At 52.5% G+C, this 14416-nt stretch overlaps 3 protein-coding genes across 3 annotated transcripts; 2 read left to right on the top strand and 1 right to left on the bottom strand.

Annotated features, from left to right (window-relative positions):
• Positions 1–563: 563 nt before the first annotated feature.
• GUITHDRAFT_146174 (hypothetical protein) lies at positions 564–3328 on the top strand (the record flags this gene model as incomplete). The annotated part of the gene is made up of 10 exons (XM_005822740.1): positions 564–593; positions 930–1987; positions 2083–2149; positions 2214–2426; positions 2510–2581; positions 2652–2741; positions 2782–2844; positions 2973–3052; positions 3091–3143; positions 3186–3328. 10 exons carry the CDS (start codon positions 564–566, stop codon positions 3326–3328), a joined length of 1869 nt encoding a protein of 622 aa, XP_005822797.1.
• Positions 3329–4082: 754 nt separating this feature from the next.
• Positions 4083–6503, bottom strand: GUITHDRAFT_146173 (hypothetical protein; the record flags this gene model as incomplete). Its single annotated transcript, XM_005822739.1, has 4 exons — positions 4083–4604; positions 4712–5005; positions 5050–6292; positions 6427–6503. The coding sequence occupies 4 exons, from the start codon at positions 6501–6503 to the stop codon at positions 4083–4085; spliced, it is 2136 nt and encodes a 711-aa protein (XP_005822796.1).
• A 416-nt stretch (positions 6504–6919) lies between these two features.
• Positions 6920–11039, top strand: GUITHDRAFT_165865 (hypothetical protein; the record flags this gene model as incomplete). Its single annotated transcript, XM_005822738.1, has 13 exons — positions 6920–7673; positions 7771–7937; positions 8059–8316; positions 8458–8595; positions 8733–8947; positions 9181–9318; positions 9389–9545; positions 9717–10247; positions 10314–10418; positions 10439–10504; positions 10552–10641; positions 10801–10911; positions 10959–11039. 13 exons carry the CDS (start codon positions 6920–6922, stop codon positions 11019–11021), a joined length of 2793 nt encoding a protein of 930 aa, XP_005822795.1. The 3' UTR covers positions 11022–11039.
• Between the last annotated feature and the right edge of the window lie 3377 nt (positions 11040–14416).

The following is a 14416-nucleotide window of genomic DNA, read 5'->3' as shown; positions in this document are numbered from 1 at the left end:
AGCACATCTGAATGTTGCAGTCCTGATCTTATCAAACAAGTCATGTCGCCTAGCTCTTCCAAAGTGTTGATTGAGGTGTCTATACATCAGGTCAATCCCTCCAGTGCTGAATGATTTGAGCGGCTGGACAAGAACAGAGAGTAACAAGGCGTGAGCCATCAACCATCTTTGAAACAACTTCATCTTCCAAAACCTGGAATAAATTCATTTTTGTTCATGTTCAGTCAAATTTGCAGGGACATCCAGACATTGCGTCATCTGAATTCTTGTGGTATGCAAGATTCTTTCAGTCTCATTTGATCCCATCTCACTGTCCTCTTCCTCTCCCTGTCCTTCTTACCGTCTCTTCTCTCCTCCTCCTCCCACCATCTCTTCTCTCCTCCTCCTCTCACTCTCTCTCCTCTCCTCTCATCATCAAATCCGTCCCTCTTCCTTGATGGCCCCCATTTTTAAGAACCCCCATCCCCGCTATTACACCCTACTGCCCTGCTGAGGCGGGGCCAGAGCTGTGGGGCCAGAGGCGGGCTGGAGGCGGGTGCGATGTTTGAAACAATCTAGTCGAGATGCAGCAAGCTATCGACGTGAAGTTCGAGGTGATGAGAGGAGAAGAGATGACCGGGAAGGATGGTGGGAGTAGGGGAGATTCTGAGTCAATGACCGGGAAGGATGGTGGGAGTAGGGGAGATTCTGAGTCAATGACCGGGAAGGATGGTGGGAGTAGGGGAGATTCTGAGTGAATGACCGGGAAGGATGGTGGGATTAGGGGAGATTCTGAGTGAATGACCGGGAAGGATGGTGGGAGTAGGGGAGATTCTGAGTCAATGACCGGGAAGGATGGTGGGAGTAGGGGAGATTCTGAGTCCAGCGGGAAAGCAGCACAAATGGTCTCAGGGATGAGGTGATTCGGAGGATCCTGACAGATTCCACAGGATGGATCGAAGTATCATGGCATGTGGAAGGATGGTTTCTTTCATGGACTTGGTGTGCTTGATCTCATGCCTTCCTCGAGGTCGTTAAAATATGCTGGTGAGTTTCATTATGGATACCAGAGCGGGTTGGGCTTCTTAGAGGAGGAGCAGCGTTTGTATGGAGGAATGTTCAAGGATGGAGAAAAGAACGGTTTCGGGGTTGAGGAGGCAGTCCAAGGTGAAAAAGAGACATACATGGGAGAGTTCAAGGAGGGTCTGCGACATGGTATCGGAATAATCAGAAAACCTGCTTACTCCCGCCGATCGAAGAAGATGAGAACAATGTATGGACGATGGGAAAAGGGAGTCCAGATAGAGGAGGAGGAGGAGCTGGTAAGGTCAAGTGTGGGGGGTCTTCATCAAGTGTTGACGGAACTCAACATTAAACTGTTGGAAACAATCTCGCAAGTGGCGCAAGACCAGAAGCGATTTGTGGAGACTTTGTTCTGCAGCGGGACGTCTCTTCCCCAGGTGAAGGAAGGTCACGCTCTTGACCCCGCCAGTCATCCGAGCCGGAGCAGCACACCTACTTACATACTGGCCCAGCTGAAGAGAGCCGAGGCAGAGCTGAAGCTTGAGCGGGACACCAACATAAAACTCTCAGAGGATATACAGGTAGCACACAGGCAGATCTCAGCACAGAAGGCTTTGTTGGAGAAACAAGGAGAAGAGCTGCAGGCGAAGGAGGCGAACTGCTCGGAAATCAAGTTGGCAATGAAGAAACTCAAGGAGGACTATGAGCTTCGCATGAAAGCGGAGGTTGAGCAGGTGCACATCCATCTCAAGCGGGAGAAGGAGGAAAAATCGAAGGAGATTGCAGAGATGAAGAAGGAGATGGAGAGCATTATTACGAATCTGCGAACAGATGTGGAGATTCTGAGACGGAGAGAGAAAGAGTATGAGAGAGAAGCCAGCAAGAAGGAGGAAGACACGAAGCTCGCCTTCACTTTCCAATCCCTCGATTTTGACTCTGATTCTTTTCAATCCGTTCCGACCTCTCCAGATCTTCGAGGACCAAGGTGAACCATTCTACTTTCTCTGCCCCTTCCCCCCGCGCTCTCAACCTTCTTTGGTTGACAATCGCTATTCTTCCATTATGCTGATTGTGCTCAAGAATGCAAGGTTTCCTCCAACCCAGTCTTTCCTATGGGATCCACAATTTTCGATTTAATATCGGCAAGGTAAGGATCCTTCATGGCGTTGCGTTTCATGTGTTCCCATCTCAAATGCTCGATTGCTTCTCAGCTCGACAGCGTTATCGATGGCTACGTCGGCCTGACTTCATCCGATGGGAACTCCGTAAAGCCCCACATCCCTTCTGCTACCTTTGCTCTCTTCACTGACAATCGACCTGCTCAACGCCCCCAACTCTATCCTTTCTCCGTGACCGATAATATAATGCTGACAATCTTTCAGGCGGCTTTTGCATTGCGATCTGATGATTTGCATTTGGGCAAGGTCATGCTTCTGTTTTCCTTTATTTGTTCTCTTCTTTCTGTGCCCTCGTCCTGCCTTCTGCTGGATATCTCAACTGCTATCAGGGGACGTTTTCTTCCACAGAAGCAGACGAGGATACGCAAAGACTGTCTGACGGCCAAGATATCATTCTCCATGTGAGCTTCTTCTCCCCCTCCTCCCGCTGTGGCTACTCTGAACCTCCGGATTCATGTTTCTTGGTTGTAGGTGAACGCTGATGAAAGTCTGATCGCTTTGTTTGCCTTCGGCTCTCCTGCGCTTGAACTCTCTCGCCTACCAGTTGGTCATCTTCGCAAGGTAACTTGAGCTGCAATCGAATTCTGCTGATGCTTTTTAGCCATGGTCCATCAGTGCCGTCTGCATTGGCAAGGAGTCGAGGATCAGCATAGTAGAGAAACTGGTAAGAAGCGAGGGGAAGCGCAGAGAGAAGTAGAAGGAATGGCATGGAATGGCCCAACCCTAAACGACAGATTTCGCAGGAGGGGATCGTACTGGCTACCCGATGGGGAGTTGAGAGGGTAAGCACAGGAACCTTCATCAGCTCACGTCCAGCACGATCAAGCAAGATACGAGGCATGGGCACAGAAGCGCAACACTCAACTCTGCAGGTCTTGTCTTCGCTCACAGGCTTGAACAGGCCTCACAGGTCTTCTCCTCAGGTACTGCAGAGACTGAATATGGTTCAGCTCGACGTTGCAGGTGAGAACCGCTGATGTTTACACGCTCCTTTGACACAAGCAGACCTCGAAGAGCTGGAAGAATTGGCAACAGCCTACAAAACTGGCTTGAGCAGGCAAGCTCCTTCTCCCCACCATCTGCGCATTACTTTTCCTGATCCCTTCTTGTCACATTCAGGACTCGAGCAGCTATCATATCGCGGCTGAATGACACTCAAGTCCAATTGGCGGCTAGTTGAGTCGACGTTAGGGCCTCAGTCATCAGACTCTGTGGGAGGCTCCAGCTCAAGTCCTGATGGAGCAGTCACAAAGAGATATGGACGAGGCCGAAAGAGAGGTGAGAGGGGACACGGCAATGACAGAAGGCAAGACCGGACGAGAGGGGAGAGGAGGTATAGCAATGAAAGCAGGACGAGGTACAGCAATGACACATGACAAACCTCTTTGTGGGTAATGGTGAACAGAGACAGAGCCCTGAACAAGGTCAGATGTGGACAAGTAGCAAGCTCAGCGACTCACGTGGCTTTCCTCCTCCCTTGGCTGATTGGAGCTCTTTGCAGCCCACGTACCATACCTGTTCCTGCTGAACGTCAGTCGTGAACAGAAATCGAATGGAAATGAGGAGGGTTGTGGATTAAGTCAACGCAAGCTTACTTCTTGGACATGGGCTGGGTTCGAAATACCCCTGCAGAGAATCCAGCATTGACTTTGAAGACAGGACGAACAGGTTGATGGACCAGTCCTGGTATGGATGCAAGCAATCAGATCCACCCACCAGTGTCGCTTGCGTTACTGCACCTTGTCGCGATGCTCCCGCCATGGCAGTGGGGTGGGTGTGATATCTTGATTGCAAGTGGACGAGGTCATGCATGCCTATTCCTTGGAAGGACTTAGAGCCTGAGTCATTCAGTGCCCTGAAGGTTCAATGTCAGAGCGGCTTGCGATCGTTGCTTTTCTTCAATTACCTGTCTCCGTCTTTCTCCTCGCCAACCGACTGTTGCTCTACAGGCTCCAAGGTCGATTCGTTTGTTGCAGACCTCTCCTCTCCATCCTCCTTTCTCATCTTCTCGAGACCCTCCTGCACAAGAGCTTTGCTTCCATCCGCAGTCTTGAGGGCGGAGTCAGAGAGGGCGGCACAAGTGTACTTGAGGATGCGGAGATCATCCTTGAGCGACTGCACGCGGTCAAGGACCTCACTCTGTGTGATTGTCCCCATCCTCGACCGGTACCTCTCGATGATCTCGTTTCTAGCTGTCCTCCACGAGCTGACTTGTGAAGTGAGCACAAAGTCGACATGGTTGGCCACGAGGAGCTCAAGGTCGTCAAGGTAAAGCTTGCAGATCTCCAGGGGTTCAAGCGCTGTGATGCTGTGGAGGCGGATCGAGCAGGATAGGTTGGGGTCGATGCAACAATTCTCTCCAAAGATGTCTCCAGGCCCGAGATGTCTTAGTGCCTTTCCATCCGCGGGTCTTATCACCAGAACCTGGGCCCAGGTCACTCAACATGCGACAGCAGGACAAGAACTTCGATTCGGAAGCGAAGAGGCAGCTGCGAGTATCAAGGTCAAGAAAAGGGAGAAGGACTTATCACCTGTCCACTGCGGATGAAGTAGACGCCATCAGGCTCGGATCCCGCGCTGACGATGAGATCCCCGCGTGCCGCGTACATCTCATGCAGTCGCAAACAGACGTCGCTTAGCGTGCTGGGAGAGCATCGAGATAGCACCGCACACATGCGCGTGAGGTCTCGATGTACGTGGACAGCAAGTGCCTCCTGAATGCTCCTCGGGAGCTCTGCAAGCTTCTTTTCCAAATCAAAGTGCCTCCTCTCGGGGAACCGGTATTCATAATACTGCAAAATGCGCCCGCGAAGCTCCGAAGGAACCTAGCAAAGCTCTTCAGCTGCTTTGCGGACAGTGATCTGCTTACCTCATGCTCGTGCAAATACTCTTTCACATTCCTCTCGAGCGCCGTGTACCGGGAGCAAGCTTCAGTCTGCCTGTTCATAATCTTGGGGACGCTGCCGATGAGAACTCCGAAGAGAAATGAGCCAAGGACGGTCGCCCACACGCAGAAAATTCTCTCTGCTGTTGTGTTTGCCACGACATCTCCAAAGCCGACAGTAGTAATGGTTGTGTAAACAAAATAGAGTGATGTGATATACTTGTCGAACCATTGGTCGTCCCCCTTCGACTTCTTGTATATTCTTCTCACCCAACCCTCGTTCGATTGTGTTCCGATCCAATACCACGAGCACGATAGGAGATGAGATGTAAAGAGCAACAGAGAAAGAATCTTTGCAAGGTGCACCCACCTTGACTTTCGTGGGAATTGATGATATATGTACCTCCACATTTGCCTGAAGTGATGTAGGCGAAACAATTTGGCAAGTCGCATCAGTTTCAACAAGCCAATCACAGATCCCGACATAAGTTTCTCTGTCGATCGAGGGAAGATGATCGAGCAAAGCCTGAGGAACCAGCAAGAAATCTCCTTGAAGGGCAGGACGCCCATGACATCGAGGAGGAAGCTGACGCTTGTCAGGTAATTCTGCTGCACAAGCTCCAGGTCGTCGACAAGGATGAAGCGACCATGCCCTTTTCGCTTATAGTAAGCTGTGTGCATAGTGAATACCATGTCAGCCAGGAAGATTACATCGACAACAACATCGATTGCAGTTCTCGTTATACTGTTGTCACTGCAGGTCGCATAAGCAGCTGGAACGCGAGAGAGGCCAGCGGCACGGAATGGAACAACCACAGCGACGTAGATCATTGCAAACCACATGAAGAAATGCCATCTCTTGAGGAAGTTTGATTCTCTCCGGTATACATCCTTCCTGCCCCACGGGGGCTCGGGGTAGAACCAGGCTTTGTTGTCCCAGAGAAAGCTCAGGTCGAGTCTCTCGTTTCTCTCTTGCGTCCCTCCCTGCTTCCATTCCTTCAGCTCTCTCGGCATGAATGCTCTCACTTGCGTCATCTCCGGGTTCGCCAATGTGCTCTCCACATCGCCGCCCTCCACATCAAGTAGCCCGTCGTCTCTGCCACCTCGAAGCGCCGACTTGGATTGGGGTGTGGGAGATGGATATACCATTCGCCTCGTCTTTAGCAGACTTTCTGCTCCACCCGATGGATTGTTCCGGCTGAAAATGCCTCGTTCGACATGCAGGCAGCTGCAAGGATCGAGAAAACTTGTAACCAGAAACAAAAACACAAGGTTCAACTTCTTCCCGTCAAGATGTGAGAAGGAGCACGAAATTCGAGTATTGTGAATTCTTCCTGAAGAGGCATGTCGTTCAAAGTTGACCACATCTCTAACGATCCAGCCGCCATGCCCAGCAGGAGCAGAACACCCAGCCATCTTCGCTTCCTGATCCGACTCATTCAAGGAAACTGGATACAGAAGATACGTAAAGGTACGTGTTGCTTGTTAGCAGAGTGTCCATAGGGCACATTTGACAGGCTACCACCTTTATAGCAACTTCCTCCTCCTCCTCCTCCTCTCTCCCTCCCCCGCCTGCTGCCCTGCCCCTGCTCGGGCGTCGCAATGCATGAATGAAACCTGCAGGATTTGTGAAGAGTTCTGACCTGCGATTCTTAGAGAAAAATATTTGTCGCAGTCCAGGCCCGCATCAGGATTTTACTGGTCAGAGGGGGGACGTGGTTACTCGCTTTCAAAGTCGGTTGAAAGGGGTAGGGGGGTACTTGTGCTACCGTCACAAACCCTTACTTGTCATATCAGAGTACCTGGTCGTGAAAACAAAGGGGTGGTAGGGGTTATGATCCGTTGGGAATCGGGCATGGAAGGCGGTGGGAGGAGGAGGAGGTTCGAGGGCCTGGAGGCGCAGGCAAAAGAGTTAGAGCAGCAGATGAGGGGCAGACATGGTGTAGGACAAGATATGCGACCCCACAAGCCTCTCGATGCTGGCGGCAGGGTCGCCGACCAAGTCCAGATCTACCTGAGAGGAGACGGAAGCACCAGTGTAGGGGCAGGGTCAGGGTTGCAGGGTGCAGGGCAGGCTGTCGTCATGGCGGAACTGCACACCCTGCGACACATGCTGTCAGAAGCCTCTGCTGTCATGAACGAGAGTGCTCAGAGATCAGACCGACTGGAAGATGAGCTTGGAAAGTGTTATGAAGACCTCCGGGTCAGCCGTCAATCGGAGGAGGCGTCGGAGATTGCGTTGAAAGTTCAGACAGAGCTGGTGGAGAAGAGCAACGCGCAGATCAAGCAGCTGACCGAAGAGCTTCGACAAGTGAGAGAATCTCAAAACGAATGGCGAAGTAAGTGTGAGGAATATCGACTCAAGCTAGAACAGCTAAGCGGGTCGGGGGACATCGAATCGATGCGCGAACAACTGATGCAGCTTAAGGCACAGAACAACGAGTACAACAGATTGAGACTGCTGGACGCAGAGAAAATTGCTACTCAACAAGCAGCGATTGAGCGGCTGGACGAGCTAGAGGATAAACTGAACGGAAAGGAGCGAAGTCTGAGAGAGTCTAAGCAGGAGGCGGACAATTGGAGAGCTAAGGCAGAAGCTTTCTCGGCAGGTATGTAGTATCCTGACAAATTGAGAGCAAGGCGAAGCGATTGGAGAGGAGGAGGCAGAGTGGGAGATGGATGGTAGTGAGACTTCGTGTTTTTCAGAGCTGTTGGCATGGAGATCGAAAAGCGAATCGTGGGAATCGACGAAGGCCTCGAGCGTCAAGTCTCTGCAAGCAGAACGAGACAGGCTGCAAGTTGAGTGGCAGCTGATGCGCGAGTCTCTTCAGAGTGCTGAGGCAACTCTGGCCGTGCAGACAGCCGCTGTGCAGGTAAAACCTTCGCTGGTCCCAACTTCTTTCTGGCTCCTTTGCCTCTTTGTCCACTGCGTCCTGCTCCTCTTCTACACATGCTCGCAGATTTTCGATTGCTTGAGCTCACTTGCTGCGTCAGAGACTCGAGGCAGAGCTTACGGAGGAGAAGCAGAGGAATAGAGACGGCTACAGGGCGCTCGAGAGCTGGGAAGAGAAAGAGAACTCGTGGAAGAGAGAAATACTTGCCATTAGAACTAGGATGGAGGACGAGATTAGCTCACGTAAAGAGAAAATCGACCAGCTTCACAAGACTGTTGAGCGGCTGGAGGAGGAGAGAGATGAGCTGGGAAAGACTCTGAGCAGCGCGGAGGCTTCTCTTGCTGTACAAACAGCAGCGGTACAGAGACTCGAGAAACAGTCCTCCACGTTGTTAGTCGAAGTTCGCCAATGCCGACGATCAGAGGAGGAGTGGAAGATGCGAGGAGAGGAGGCACGTATGTTCAGAAGAGCTTTCTCTCCACTGACATGGGGCTGGCAGGCGCTGGCGGAAGTGAAGTCACTTCAGATTCAACTCGATGACGCGAGAAAGAAGAAGGACGAGACGCTACGAAGCCTGCACGAGAGCACCGACACCTTTGAAACAACCATCAACGACTTGCGAAAGGCTTACGGGGAGGTGAGGGATAGAAGAGAGATAGGAAGGAGGGAGGAGGGGAGCAGAGGCAGGGGAGGGAGGAAGTGGGCAACATGGGGAAGACCGATTGAAGGGGGGCAATCGGGCAATTCGAGTGCACGAGCTGAAATTTTAAACAGTCAGAGTCACGTGGAAAGATGTACATGAACGAGAACGAGAAACTACAGAAGGAGCTGGAGGTGCTGCGAGACTCGATGAAGGACCTAGAAGCGATGAAGAAGGACTACGAGAGGATGCGATACGAGCTTGTTGCCTTAAAAAGCGCCGGGATGAATGGAAACAATTCAGCCAATGGCTTCAAGCAGATCCAAGATGAAAGAGACCGCATTCTTCGGTTCGCTTCTCTATTGTGCTCCTCCTCGCCTCTTCCTCTTACCTGGGTCCTCCAAATTTTCGCTCGTCTCGCTCTTCCCTTCAAATTTTGCCTCTTCTCTTTCATCCATCTCGATTCTACTTCCCACCCTCCTGTTTCTCTATCCTTCTTTTTTTCTTTCATTGACCCCCTCCCCATCTCCTTCCAGTTTTAGTACTCACTGATCTTTCATTGACGCATCACTAATTCATTAGGGAGCTTGAGATTTTGCGACCCAAGTATGAAGAGATGAAGGCGGAGACGGAGGCATGCAAGGCAATCAACAAGCGGCTCGAGGCAGATGTGCAGCAGCTGAACATCAAGTTGGGAGAGTCGGAGGGAAGAGCAGAGAAGTAAGTGGAGGTGAAGGACGAGGAGGACCGGAAGGAGAAAAGTGTTTCAGTATGACTGAGGATTATACAGGTTCCATGGGGAGGCGCAAGGTTATAAATCTGAGGTGGCAAGTTTAAGGATGCAGCTGGAAGATGCGGTAGCTCGGAGTGAGCATGCAATAGCAACGCTGAGAGAAGAAAGAGACATCCTGCACTCTGAGCTTGAAAGACTGCGAAATTCATTGCAGGTAACAAGATTCCTCCTGAGCACCGACTCTCGCGATCCCTCATCTCAAATCGTCTGTTCTGCGTGTCTCACTCCACTGCTTCTCACTCTGATCTCTCCATCTATCTGCGCCTCTTTTCTTGCTCGAATCCACTGTTGCCTGCCCCTGTCTCGCTTCAGAAAGTAACTCAAGGTAAAGGCAGCCAGTGCGGAGGTGACAGCAGGGATGCAATCAGTGGCGAAGCTCTCCAACGTGGACGCTAGGACTGTCTCTTCTCAGGTCCGGGTATACGGCGATGCCCATACCTTGCAGGGGCAGCTCCATCAGCAAATGGATGTCTTCCGCCAGCAGACAGCCCAGCTGCGTGGCAGCTCGGCCCGCCCCCGGATGGTGTATGATGAATTCCGTCCTGCAGCTGGGAAGCCAAGGAGACGAGCGGGGGGGCGACCGGACGGAGGATCCTTGGCCTTGGGAGGGCAGGCAGTTGCGGGAAACCTTGCAGGGGCGCTGGTGAGGAGCAGAAATTCCAACCTTCAGTCGTCGCATGCTGACGGCGGGGGAAAACCTTTCTGGGATGAGGAGAGGAGGACTCGAACGCAAAGCACTCATCGTCCCAGCAGCGCCAACTATCATCCTCCTCCTCCTCGTCTCACAGGCAAAGACTTCAGGAAGTATGAGGACATCAGTCTCGTCGAAGAAGCAGCCGAGTGGCTTGCGGCACAGGTGCAGTCTCTTCCTTCACTCTCCCTTTGTCATATCTCCTCATCCTGTCACCTTTTGCCTGGTCAGAGTGTGAGGGTTGTTTCTTCAGCGGGGGAGACATGGTTGCATGCCATCAGAAGCGGATCTGAGGGCGGCAGGGATGAGCGGAGTGAGTTGGGCTCGCGCGTCCTGGTTGCCCTGATCTGCAGTAGGTTGCTGACGCCGTCATGCACTATCACGGGGGGATCGAGGCGGTGGCAACGAGGCTGTCGATGCAGGTGATGCTTCTGCAAGCATCTCAAGGAGCTGACAGAAGAACTCGTAGATCCATCATTCCACTCGGAGCGCTGCCATAGGTCATGGCGTTGTCAACGATCCGTCGCACTGGAACAAGTTCAGTCACGTTCGCCAAGCGGTACCTCATTCTTCTCCTCTTCTTCTTTCTTCTTGTCTCTTTAGGCAATTTTCTCTTGTTTTCTGGATCCTCACGCACTGTCTCTCCACGCATAACAATTATCAGCATCTCACGCACTCTTTCTCCATGCATGGCAAGCATCTCACGCGCTGGATACAGGTGCTCGAGCTGGCAGAGGCTCTCTGCTCACCAGACACGATGCCATCCTATGCTGCCATGCGAGCGTCTGGCTTCCGGGGTCTGGCCGATGCAGTGCGATCCAAGTACGGGGTGAGCCGATGTCAGCAGAGAGGGAGGGAACTGAATGACTATCACAGGGACTTAAGGGCGTGGCAGAGACTCTTGGACTTCAGCTGTCGTCCGCTTTTGCTGAATTGTAATGAAGGAAACGAAGCTAATGTTGTAACTTACGGTACTCAGCGTGTCTTTCTGCTTGGCAACTGAGAGTGGCCCCATGAAACATATTTCTTTGTATCTGAGCAGGGTGCAAATCCTTGCCTTAGACGTCATTCTCGCAAGAGTTGTACCTGCCTTAGCTTGAGGGGTTGGGATTCTGTCAATAAGCTGGGTCTGATCAGGAACCAAGAAAGACGACACGAGATTCACCACATTTGAGGCGTTCCCGAAATCTTTCCGATAGTTTGATTCATCAATGGCATTTCACCATTCCCTCTGCTGAATTGAGCATCGCTCAGATGTCTCCTCTACTCTGTTGTCTCCTCTGAATCAAATATCTGCAAGAACTCTCAATTCAGCATTGCCTCATGAAACGTTGCCCATAAGAAGTTATGAACAAGGAAAGGCAGCTGATTTCTTGAACAGCAGGGAAACCATAGCCCGAAGAGGTATGTTGCTGTCACAGTGTTGGAGCCAACACAGGAGTCCTGCACGTCAGTGCCCGGCATCCACCAGTTGCCCGAGCAGACCTTGGTCTCGGCGTTCACTGAGACGCCGCGGCTTCTCGAGGCACTGCAGCCTCGGAAGGCCCGAGATGTACGGTACGGTGACTCAGTGATTGTCCTCGTACTGATTTTAAATGATTGTCCTCGTACTGATTTTAAATGATTGTCCTCGTACTGATTTTAAATGATTGTCCTCGTACTGATTTTACAAGATCCTGAGTCAATGATCGGATTGTCCTCGTGCTGATTTTAAATGATTGTCCTCGTACTGATTTTACAAGATCCCAGTGCCACGGTGATTGTCCTCGTACTGATTTTACAAGATCCCGACTCAATGATTGTCCTCGTACTGATTTTAAATGATTGTCCTCGTACTGATTTTACAAGATCCCAGTGATTGTCCTCGTACTGATTTTACAAGATCCTGACTCAATGATTGTCCTAGTACTGATTTTACAAGATCCCAGTGATTGTCCTCGTACTGATTTTAAAAGATCCCGACTCAATGATTGTCCTCGTACTGATTTTAAAAGATCCCGACTCAATGATTGTCCTCGTACTGATTTTAAATGATTGTCCTCGTACTAAAAGATCCCGACTCAATGATTGTCCTCGTACTGATTTTAAAAGATCCCGACTCAATGATTGTCCCCTACTGATTTTAACTTAAGTTAACTTTGAGTAAACTCGGTTCCCGGTCCGAGTCTCAGCGACTCGGTTGACTCAGCATAACCTCTAGCTAGTGCCGTCACGTGCGCGCTCGGCCTAATCCCGTACAGTTTACTCAAAATTAAGTTAAAAATCAGTACTAGTACCGTACAAAGTTTTAGTTATTGTTGTTCATTCACTGTTGAAAAGCGTCACAACAGTGCAGGTGGTGGTCGGGAGCAGGGGGGGCAAACCAATGTGTACGGGTAATATACAAGGGAATTTGAAGGGTAGTAGATATTGGTGGGGTAATGAAATCCATTGCTGGGTAGGTAGGGGTATACCCCTACCCACAAGAAATGCAATTTCTCTTCAGCAAGACCCCTTGTATTGACTATTCCATCTGTAAATGGCGTGTTATTATGAAACTCCGGCTGCTCAGCACGAGGATTTCAAGGAGCCAACAGACTGATTAGTGTGGCATTTAAAGCTTTTCAAAGAAGGGTGGACTCTGGCGAATAAGCTACCAGGTGACTAGCAATTCAGCCAACATTATTGAATTAGAATTTCACATCATACGCCGCGTTGTTGACATGGCAAGACGCGAGCACAGGAGGGCGATGGGAAGCATAGTCTTCGTCCTCCTGCTGCAGGCCTGTTCTGCTGAAATGTCCCTACCCCCTTCCAGAAACGCAACCATCATGTCCACCTCAAACACATCCATCTTGTCAACATCAAATACTTCCATCCTGTCAACAATAATCTCTTTAAAACAAACCACACTCATGAGAAAAAAACTCCCCAACGAAAAGGATTTCCGATCCAGCCGCTTCCAATTGAGATCATATACTTTATCATGCAATACCGACCAAGACTGTAATGAAACAGTAGGACAGTTATGCCTCAACAACCAATGCCAGTGCTATGGAGGACTCGCGGGGACGAGGTGCGAGGCGTGCAGGAGAAACCGATACGGAGGCGAGTGCGAGGGAGGGTGCATAGCCAAGGTCAACTGCAGCGGACACGGGCGGTGTCGGGGATGGGACGGCTCGTGCAGGTAGGGCGGGGTAGAGGAGAGAGCCGGGAGGAGGGATGTAGACAGGAGGGAGGAGAGGAGGGGCTGACGGGAAGGGCGTGGGCAGGTGCTTCGGGGGCTACACGGGACAGAACTGCTCCGAGCCGGCGAACGCGACGGCAGGACGCGAGGGAACATGCCAGACGGACGCCGACTGCGGGGGAGAGGATAGCGGGCGATGCTTGCAAGGGCGGTGCGAGTGCTACGGAGGACTCGCGGGGACGAGGTGCGAGGCGTGCAGGAGAAACCGATACGGAGGCGAGTGCGAGGGAGGGTGCATAGCCAAGGTCAACTGCAGCGGACACGGGCGGTGTCGGGGATGGGACGGCTCGTGCAGGTAGGGCGGGGGAGAGGAGAGAGCCGGGAGGGAGGACGGGGGAGCAAGGGAGAGCACGAGAGGAAAGAGCCAGGGGGAGAAGAGGGGCGAGCGGGCGCCGGGAGACAGGAGGGGCAGGGCGGCAAGGGGGAGGGCGGCAGAGACGGGGATGGTAGTAGGAGAGGGGAGATAGACAGGAGGGAGGAGAGGAGGGGCTGACGGGAAGGGCGTGGGCAGGTGCTTCGGGGGCTACACGGGACAGAACTGCTCCGAGCCGGCGAACGCGACGGCAGGACGCGAGGGAACATGCCAGACGGACGCCGACTGCGGGGGAGAGGATAGCGGGCGATGCTTGCAAGGGCGGTGCGAGTGCTACGGAGGACTCGCGGGGACGAGGTGCGAGGCGTGCAGGAGAAACCGATACGGAGGCGAGTGCGAGGGAGGGTGCATAGCCAAGGTCAACTGCAGCGGACACGGGCGGTGTCGGGGATGGGACGGCTCGTGCAGGTAGGGCGGGGGAGAGGAGAGAGCCGGGAGGGAGGACGGGGAGGGAAGGGAGAGCACGAGAGGAAAGAGCCAGGGGGAGAAGAGGGGCGAGCGGGCGCCGGGAGACAGGAGGGGCAGGGCGGCAGAGGGGCAGGGCGGCAGAGACGGGGATGGTAGTAGGAGAGGGGAGATAGACAGGAGGGAGGAGAGGAGGGGCTGACGGGAAGGGCGTGGGCAGGTGCTTCGGGGGCTACACGGGACAGAACTGCTCCGAGCCGGCGAACGCGACGGCAGGACGCGAGGGAACATGCCAGACGGACGCCGACTGCGGGGGAGAGGATAGCGGGC

This window comes from Guillardia theta, assembly GCF_000315625.1.
Source record: "Guillardia theta CCMP2712 unplaced genomic scaffold GUITHscaffold_119, whole genome shotgun sequence".
Classification (NCBI taxonomy): domain Eukaryota; class Cryptophyceae; order Pyrenomonadales; family Geminigeraceae; genus Guillardia; species Guillardia theta.
Note: the sequence above shows the minus strand (reverse complement) of the source record. Positions and strands in the feature narration are given on the sequence as shown.